At 36.1% G+C, this 10,148-nt stretch overlaps 1 protein-coding gene across 3 annotated transcripts in view; it reads right to left on the bottom strand.

The window, feature by feature from the left end:
• Positions 1-3,278, bottom strand: part of LOC127698557 (proto-oncogene c-Rel-like) — a 182,992-nt gene extending 179,714 nt beyond the window's left edge. For all 3 annotated transcript variants that reach the window (XM_052202064.1, XM_052202063.1, XM_052202061.1), the window contains exons 1-2: positions 3,113-3,278; positions 947-983 (exon numbers count right to left, since the gene is read on the bottom strand). In XM_052202064.1, coding sequence (XP_052058024.1) covers positions 947-983; positions 3,113-3,124 — 49 coding nt within the window. In that variant the 5' untranslated portion in view covers positions 3,125-3,278. The remainder of the gene's footprint in view (positions 1-946; positions 984-3,112) is intronic.
• Between the last annotated feature and the right edge of the window lie 6,870 nt (positions 3,279-10,148).

Genomic DNA, 10,148 nt, shown 5'->3' on the forward strand with positions numbered 1-10,148 from the left:
ATCAGAAACTATTATGAGGTTTTTGTTAATGTGAATAATGCGACTGGGTAAGTAAACCGGCATTCTGATATCTAATACATATATCTCATTGCAGCTTGACATGAAATCGAAATAATTAATCTCCATTTTTATTCATTCTTTAATAAATGCACACAATAATTTCTGAATTTACAGCACAATTAATATGCAAGGTTTAATTTCATGCTCCTGTGCCGAGTCAGGAACCTTGTGAGCAGATGTACATGTAGTTCTTGTATGTAGTATTTAAATTGATTTCACTTTGGGAGAATTTACTGTTAATGTCAGATCTATGATGGGTTCTGTATAATTTATTCTTTTTTTTCTAGATTCTTGATGATTTAGAGTTTTACATATTGTGGAGACACTTGTTTATTGTGGAAGACTGTATGTTGTCCTCTGGATGTATTATATGGTTCTTTTTGTTATTTGGTTGTTGCCTCATTGACTTATACCCTCATCTCCATTTATGTGTATATTTATCCCAATCTAGAAAGAGGTCTGCATTGAATCATTTTTTTTTTACCTGTATGTAATATTACATGCTACCTACAGTAGAAGGTACAAAAATGCAGGACTATTGAAAATAATGTTTTTTGGTTGTGGAAATCCTGAAACTTGGGTCAAAAGTTTGAAGTTTTGTTGTTGAACTCCTCACAGTGACTTCCCAAATGATAAGGTTTTTTTAAAGTTTGTCTGTATTCTTCTGTGACATGTTTTCTGTTACTTCCCTTTCGAAAAGCTGCTCAATTTGAATCCATCTTTTCAAGTAAGTGAATGAATGCTATTAGCTTTCAAACTAAGCAGAAATAAACCATTATAAGTTGTTTTATTTTTTTTGGAGGTATTTTTCAGTAATTTTGATTTACTTTGTACATTTACAGTCTACTTCATAAAATAATAAGTAAAATAAACAAAACATTCTTACTCATTTTTGCCAGAGCATTCTCTATATCTTCATTCTTCTACAATATAAATTTTTATTATAAAATGTTATCCTAGACCCTTAGGACTATTATTCACAGAGAGTATCATCAGCTAAGAGTCAGTGCTTCAGTACTGACATGAGTTATAACATGCCTTTTTTAAACTGTCCATTTATAAATTTATAAATTATCAAGAAACTATAAATTTATAAATTATCAAGAAACTATAAATTTATAAAATTTATAATTAAAAAGTGTTATTTATAAGTATTAAAATGGTATTAAACAAGTTTGTGGTCAAAGCAAATAATTTCAACCATTATATATGTCAAAAAAAGATGCTATTTTGTAATGTGTGTTTTAAAAAAAAAAAGGACCCCAAAAAGAAACCATGTGGTTGAATCATCATGAATGTATTCTTTTGGCTCTAATGTCAAGCAGTTATCCAGGATTCAATGCTTCCACGACATTTTAGTTATGTTATCATGTAGAAACCTTACTGCATTACAATGTAGTGGAGAGGTGTAAAAACAACAGACAAATAAATAAAAACTGACTGAAAGGTATACCATCTCTTTGCCACTATACATCATATACTATGTTACAACCCTAGATAAAGCCGAAGAGGAAAGGCATTACTTGACTAACCAAAGCTATATTTTTTATATAGCCTAGCTGATCGAGTGGTTTTTGGCACTGGACAAAGTGCAGGCTGTGTTGCCAAAATGTTCCAGATGCAGGGCTTTGAATCCCGCTGAGGGAAGAACAAAAATTTGCAAAAGCAAATGTGCAGATCTTGCATTGTTGGGCTAGATTTGAGACAAATATATATAAATTATGGTGTTAGCCCTGTATAACCACAGGTTATCGAACAGAGAAAGTCTGTCTTAAAGTTGTCATATATTAAGACGTATCTAATAAAATTAAATTTGATGTAACAACATGGTAAGTGAAATTATCACAGGGCAGCACTCTAACCGACTGAGCTAAAGAAGTACTTCCTTAGCTCAGCTCAACCGCATACGGCTGACTTAAGTATTTACTTTTCAAGAGAAGCAATCCTGTCACACTTCCCCCACCTCAAGTGTCATCATACTATTATGACTCTTATAACACATACCCTGGCTAGAAATCCTCTCTAACCACTGTGGTTTTTTTTTAGTTGGGCACTAAATGTAACCGAAGAACATGATTCTACATGCAAAATCACATTGTCTCAAACAAGACTTAAACCTGAGATCTCTGTGTTACACGGATGGGCTCTAACCAATTGAGCTAAAGAAGTACTTCCTTAGCTCAACTGCTGACGGCTGACTAAGTATTTACTATTCAAGGGAAGCAATCCTGTCACATATATAAACATGTATATAAGAGGGTAGGAATGCCCTTTACCGTCAGGCGTCAAACGGTCATTTTCGGCTACCGTTAGCGTCAAATTGGTTAAAATTTTACCGTGATTTGTCAAAATACCCTTATCATGATTCGTAAGATGTCTCAAATAATTACCGTTATTTTTGGAAAAAAATTAACGTGATTCTTCAAAATCAGTCGATTTTTTTATCAACTTAAAGAAAGTGTACATTTTATCGTCATGCACCAAAAATTACTGTTAACGTCATTTGGCAAGATTTTTTACTGTTATTCGTCCAACTTTTACACATACAAAATGTACATGCCATTAATTTGAACAACAACATTATTCTATACAATGACATAAGATTCCTATGATCTATTATTTCCAAATACTTTGAAAAGGAGCCCATTTTATATTATCAATATAGTTAGTTAACTACTTTTGTCTCACAGACAAAACAATAACTATTGTCTTTATCATAAATTACAATGCTAGAATATCATACAATTAAGGGAGAAAATTCATAATACACAAGGGTAAATACATGTATAAACTAATTTTTTCCTGATCAACACAAACAGCCATCATGTCATGACGTCATGTACAGATATACAGAAAACATGTTTTTAAATTCATTTTGCTCTTGCCATTCAAAAGAACTTTATTAGATTAATGGAAATACTGTTTTAAGAAAAATAAATCTGAAAGATGGGTAACCGTTTTCATTTTTTTGAAAATGTTATGTCAAGGAAATAAATGTGAATCCACGTACAATCTTTTTTTTTGAAAATTCACTATTCTATAAAGTCCTTACCAAGTATGCCATAGTTATATGTGATAATATATCAACACAGCACAGCTCTTTAACAACACACTGGAAGCTACTGAAAAGTTTGCGTCTAATAAAAACTCTCAATCAACCCACAAGTTTCGGTTTCGCTATAACTTTCAGATCTTGGAATTTTGTTACGGGTATTCCCCTTTGAGGTTTATAAACAGGATATAAGCAGTGAGTAAACGTAAATAATTTATTCAGGGTAGGTTTAACTGTTATCTGATTCAAAATTATACACTAAATATCTATTTTTAGTTAATGATAACATCAAGTGTTTTTAAAAATTTTAAACTATCGCTAACATTTTTGTTTATTGATAAACCTTTATGGGCTCGATTTGATCTTTTTTTAGCGGGAAACTTCCCAAATGTCGTAATTGGTCTATTTTTAGAAAAAAAATCTGGTTCCCCGTTTACGTTTAAAACGATAAGGGGTCAACAGCTAATCATCGCTGGGGACGTCATCGCTGAGCACGTTAGTCCACGAAGAGGACGCTAAGGAGAGATAACTGTGTCTGTATTATATATTTGAGATGTGTCATAGTTATCTCGCTTTAGATACGTTTTAGTTTAATGGCTTATAGCAAGAGATTTTAACATGTTTGAAGTAACATGAGGTTTTATAACATTTTTTAAATAACTCTCTAAATAAAGTTTCCATGAGACAGCAACCAAAATGTAATCGGAAAAGATGTTATGTTATATTCAAAATTACAAAGAAAGAAAACAAATATATACTGTATTTACACTTGACAGCGATTTCAGCATAAATATGCAAGCTTTTGTAAATCTTCTTCTTCTTCTTCTAAAACAATTATAAATCTCAATTTAATTTTTAAATGTATATTTTGAAATCGTCCTTTGGCAAAAATATCTGAACAATCTCATAGTATGTCCCCATATACAATGTACAAACAACTACCTGCTCGATGATCTATTTTTTATGCCAAAAAATTCAATCAGGGTAGACAAAATTATGACTTTTTTCTACAAATATTTGAAACTTTCCTGAGCTTGATTTGTTTTTATAATTTCGACTGAAAGGTCAATACCGCTAATAGAAGGTATGCACCCAACGTCTTCAGCATAGATTTATTTTGATTTTCACTAAAAACTCCATAAATGTTCATCAGATGTATGCTATTCAAACGTCCTGAGCGTGGATTTATTGAGAGGACTACTGTTGTTTGTTATAATTTTAAGTAATAGAATGTTAATAGCAGGGATGCATATTCAACATCCTGAGTTTTGATTTTTCTGATGTCCACTGAAAAGTCCTGTTATGGCCATAAAAGGTGCACCTTTCCAACGTCCTGCGCGTGGATTTATTCTGATGTACTTTAAAAATTGATTATCAAGTCATATATACTGTGAATATAAAAAAGAAGATGTGGTATGATTGCCAATGAGACAACTCTCCACAAGAGACCAAATGACATAGAAATTAACAGCTATAGGTCATCGTCAAGCCTTAAACAATGGGAAAAAGCCCATACCGCATAGTCAGGTATAAAAGGCCCCGAAATCACAAATGTAAAACAATTAAAACGAGAAAACTAACGGCCTAATTAATGTACAAAAAGATTCTGCTATCGCCTGGTAAGTCATGATATGGTCATAGAAAATATACACATCCAATGTCCTGAGCGTGGATTTATTTTGTTATCGAAAATTCGTATTAATATGCTCATAGAATGTATGTATATCTAACGTCCGGAGCGTGGATTAATTCTGATGGCCACTAAAAAGTCATATAATGGTCATAAGATTGGCACTTCCAACGTCCTGAGCGTGGATTAATTCTGATGTCCTCAAAAAAGTCATAAAATGGTCATAGAAGATTGGCACATCCAACGTCCTGAGCGTGGATTAATTATGATGGCCACTAAAAAATCATATAATGGTCATAAAAGATAGGCACATCCAACGTCCTGAGCGTGGATTAATTCTGATGGCCACTACAAAGTCATATTATGATCATAGAAGATTGGCACATCCAATGTCCTAAGCGTGGATTAATTCTTATGTCCTCAAAATAGTCATATAATGGTCATAGAAGATTGGCACATCCAACGTCCTGAGCTTGGATTAATTCTTATGTCCTCAAAAAAGTCATATAATGGTCATAGAAGATTGGCACATCCAACGTCCTGAGCGTGGATTAATTCTTATGTCCTAAAAAAAGTCATATAATGGTCATCGAAGATTGGCACATCCAACGTCCTGAGCGTGGATTAATTCTGATGGCCTCTAAAAAGTCATATAATGGTCATAGCAGATTGGAACATCCAACGTCCTGAACGTGGATTAATTTTTATGTCCTCACAAAAGTCATATAATGGTCATAGAAGATTGGCACATCCAACGTCCTAAGCGTGGATTAATTCTGATGGCCACTAAAAAGTCATAAAATGGTCATAGCAGATTGGCACATCCAACGTCCTGAGCGTGGATTAATACTTATGTCCTCAAAAAAGTCATATAATGGTCATAGAAAGTTGGCACATCCAACGTCCTCACCGTGGATTAATTCTGATGGCCACTAAAAAGTCATATAATGGTCATAGAAGATTGGCACATCCAACGTCCTGAACGTGGATTAATTCTGATGGCCACTAAAAAGTCATATAATGGTCATAGAAGATTGGCACATCCAACGTCCTGAGCGTGGATTAATTCTTATGTCCTCAAAAAAGTCATATAATGGTCATAGAAGATTGGCACATCCAACGTCCTGAGCGTGGATTAATTCTGAAGGCCTCTAAAAAGTCATATAATGGTCATAGAAGATTGGCACATCTAACGTCCTGAGCGTGGATTAATTCTGATGGCCACTAAAAAGTTATATTATGATCATAGAAGATTGGCACATCCAACGTCCTGAGCGTGGATTAATTCTTATGTCCTCAAAAAAGTCATATAATGGTCATAGAAGATTGGCACATCCAACGTCCTGAGCGTGGATTAATTCTGATGTGCTCACAAAAGTCATATAATGGTCATAGAAGATTGGCACATCCAACGTCCTGAGCGTGGATTAATTCTGATGGCCACATAAAAGTCATATAATGGTCATAAAAGATTGGCACATTCAACGTCCTGAGCGTGGATTAATTCTAATGACCACTCAAAAGTCATATTATGATCATAGAAGATTGGCACATCCAACGTCCTGAGCGTGGATTAATTCTGATGTGCTCACAAAAGTCATATAATGGTCATAGAAGATTGGCACATCTAACGTCCTGAGCGTGGATTAATTCTTATGGCCTCTAAAGTCATATAATGATCATAGAAGATTGGCACATCCAACGTCCTGAGCGTGGATTAATTCTTATGTCCTCACAAAAGTCATGTAATGGTCATAGAAGATTGGCAAATCCAACGTCCTGAGCGTGGATTAATTCTGATGGCCTCTAAAAAGTCATATAATGGTCATAGCAGATTGGCACATCCAACGTCCTGAGCGTGGATTAATTCTGATGACCACTAAAAAGTCATCAACTGGTCATAGCAGGTTGGCACATCCAACGTCCTGAGCGTGGATTAATACTTATGTCCTCTAAAAAGTCATATAATGGTCATAGAAAGTTGGCATATCCAACGTCCTCAGCGTGGATTAATTCTGATGGCCTCTAAAAAGTCATATAAAGGTCATAGAAGATTGACACATCCAACGTCCTGAGCGTGGATTAATTCTGATGGCCACTAAAAAGTCATATAATGGTCATAGAAGATTGGCACATCCAACGCCCTGAGCGTGGATTAATTCTGATGGCCTCTAAAAAGTCATATTATGATCATAGAAGATTGGCACATCCAACGTCCTGAGCGTGGATTAATTCTGATGTGCTCACAAAAGTTATATAATGGTCATAGAAGATTGGCACATCCAACGTCCTGAGCGTGGATTAATTCTGATGGCCAGATAAAAATCATATAATGGTCATAAAAGATTGGCACATTCAACGTCCTGAGCGTGGATTAATTCTGATGACCACTCAAAAGTCATATTTTGATCATAGAAGATTGGCACATCCAACGTCCTGAGCGTGGATTAATTCTTATGTCCTCTCAAAAGTCATATAATGGTCATAGAAGATTGGCACATCTAACGTCCTGAGCGTGGATTAATTCTGATGGCCTCTAAAGTCATATAATGATCATAGAAGATTGGCACATCCAACGTCCTGAGCGTGGATTAATTCTTATGTCCTCACAAAAGTCATGTAATGGTCATAGAAGATTGGCAAATCCAACGTCCTGAGCGTGGATTAATTCTGATGGCCTCTAAAAAGTCATATAATGGTCATAGCAGATTGGCACATCCAACGTCCTGAGCGTGGATTAATTCTGATGACCACTAAAAAGTCATCAACTGGTCATAGCAGGTTGGCACATCCAACGATGTCCTCAAAAAAGTCATATAATGGTCATAGAAGATTGGCACATCCAACGTCCTGAGCGTGGATTAATTCTTATGTCCTCAAAAAAGTCATATAATGGTCATAGAAGATTGGTACATCAAACGTCCTCAGCGTGGATTAATTCTGATGGCCTCTAAAAAGTCATATAATGGTCATAGAAGATTGGCACATCCAACGTCCTGAACGTGGATTAATTCTGATGGCCACTAAAAAGTCATATAATGGCCATAGAAGATTGGCACATCATACGTCCTGAGCGTGGATTAATTCTGATGACCACTAAAAAGTCATCAAATGGTCATAGCAGGTTGGCACATCCAACATCCTGAGCGTGGATTAATTCCTTTGTCCTCAAAAAAGTCATATAATGGTCATAGAAGATTGGCACATCCAACGTCCTGAGCGTGGATTAATTCTGATGGCCTCTAAAAAGTCATATTATGATCATAGAAGATTGGCACATCCAACGTCCTGAGCGTGGATTAATTCTTATGTCCTCACAAAAGTCATATAATGGTCATAGAAGATTGGCACATCCAACGTCCTGAGCGTGGATTAATTCTTATGTCCTAAAAAAAAGTCATATAATGGTCATAGAAGATTGGCACATCCTACGTCCTGAGCGTGGATTAATTCTGACTACCACTAAAAAGTCATATAATGGTCATAGCAGTTTGGCACATCCAACGTCCTGAGCGTGGATTAATTCTGATGGCCACTAAAAAGTCATAAAATGGTTAAAGCAGATTGGCACATCCAACGTCCTGAGCGTGGATTAATACTTATGTCCTCAAAAAAGTCATATAATGGTCATAGAAAGTTGGCATATCCAACGTCCTCAGCGTGGATTAATTCTGATGGCCTCTAAAAAGTCATATAATGGTCATAGAAGATTGGCACATCCAACGTCCTGAGCGTGGATTAATTCCTATATCCTCAAAAAAGTCATATAATGGTCATAGAAGATTGGCACATCCAACGTCCTGAGCGTGGATTAATTCTTATGTCCTCAAAAAAGTCATATAATGGTCATAGCAGATTGGCACATCCAACGTCCTGAGCGTGGATTAATTCTGATGACCACTAAAAAGTCATCAACTGGTCATAGCAGGTTGGCACATCCAACGTCCTGAGCGTGGATTAATAGTTATGTCCTCTAAAAAGTCATATAATGGTCATAGAAAGTTGGCATATCCAACGTCCTCAGCGTGGATTAATTCTGATGGCCTCTAAAAAGTCATATAAAGGTCATAGAAGATTGACACATCCAACGTCCTGAGCGTGGATTAATTCTGATGGCCACTAAAAAGTCATATAATGGTCATAGAAGATTGGCACATCCAACGCCCTGAGCGTGGATTAATTCTGATTGCCTCTAAAAAGTCATATTATGATCATAGAAGATTGGCACATCCAACGTCCTGAGCGTGGATTAATTCTTATGTCCTCACAAAAGTCATATAATGGTCATAGAAGATTGGCACATCCAACGTCCTGAGCGTGGATTAATTCTGAAGGCCACTAAAAAGTCATATACTAGTAATGGTCATAGCAGATTGGCACATCCAACGTCCTGAGTGTGGATTAATTCTGATGGCCACTTAAAAGTCATCAACTGGTCATAGCAGGTTGGCACATCCAACGTCCTGAGCGTGGATTAATACTTATGTCCTCAAAAAAGTCATATAATGGTCATAGAAAGTTGGCATATCCAACGTCCTCAGCGTGGACTAATTCTGATGGCCTCTAAAAAGTCATATAAAGGTCATAGAAGATTGACACATCCAACGTCCTGAGCGTGGATTAATTCTGATGGCCTCTAAAAAGTCATATAATGGTCATAGAAGATTGACACATCCAACGTCCTGAGCGTGGATTAATTCTGATGGCCTCTAAAAAGTCATATTATGATCATAGAAGATTGGCACATCCAACGTCCTGAGCGTGGATTAATTCTTATGTCCTCACAAAAGTCATATAATGGTCATAGAAGATTGGCACATCCAACGTCCTGAGCGTGGATTAATTCTGATGGCCACAAAAAAGTCATATAATGGTCACAGAAGATTGGCACATCCAACGTCCTGAGCGTGGATTAATTCTTATGTCCTCACAAAAGTCATGTAATGGTCATAGAAGATTGGCAAATCCAACGTCCTGAGCGTGGATTAATTCTGATGGCCACTAAAAAGTCATATAATGGTCATAGAAGATTGGCACATCCAACGTCCTAAGCGTGGATTAATTCTGATGGCCACTAAAAAGTCATCAACTGGTCATAGCAGGTTGGCACATCCAACGATGTCCTCAAAAAAGTCATATAATGGTCATAGAAGATTGGTACATCAAACGTCCTCAGCGTGGATTAATTCTGATGGCCTCTAAAAAGTCATATAATGGTCATAGAAGATTGGCACATCCAACGTCCTGAACGTGGATTAATTCTGATGGCCACTAAAAAGTCATATAATGGCCATAGAAGATTGGCACATCATACGTCCTGAGCGTGGATTAATTCTGATGACCACTAAAAAGTCATCAAATGGTCATAGCAGTTTGGCACATCCAACGTCCTGAGCGTGGATTAAT

The sequence above is a fragment of the Mytilus californianus genome, unplaced genomic scaffold, assembly GCF_021869535.1.
Source record: "Mytilus californianus isolate M0D057914Y unplaced genomic scaffold, xbMytCali1.0.p SCAF_4, whole genome shotgun sequence".
NCBI classification, from domain to species: Eukaryota; Metazoa; Mollusca; class Bivalvia; order Mytilida; family Mytilidae; genus Mytilus; species Mytilus californianus.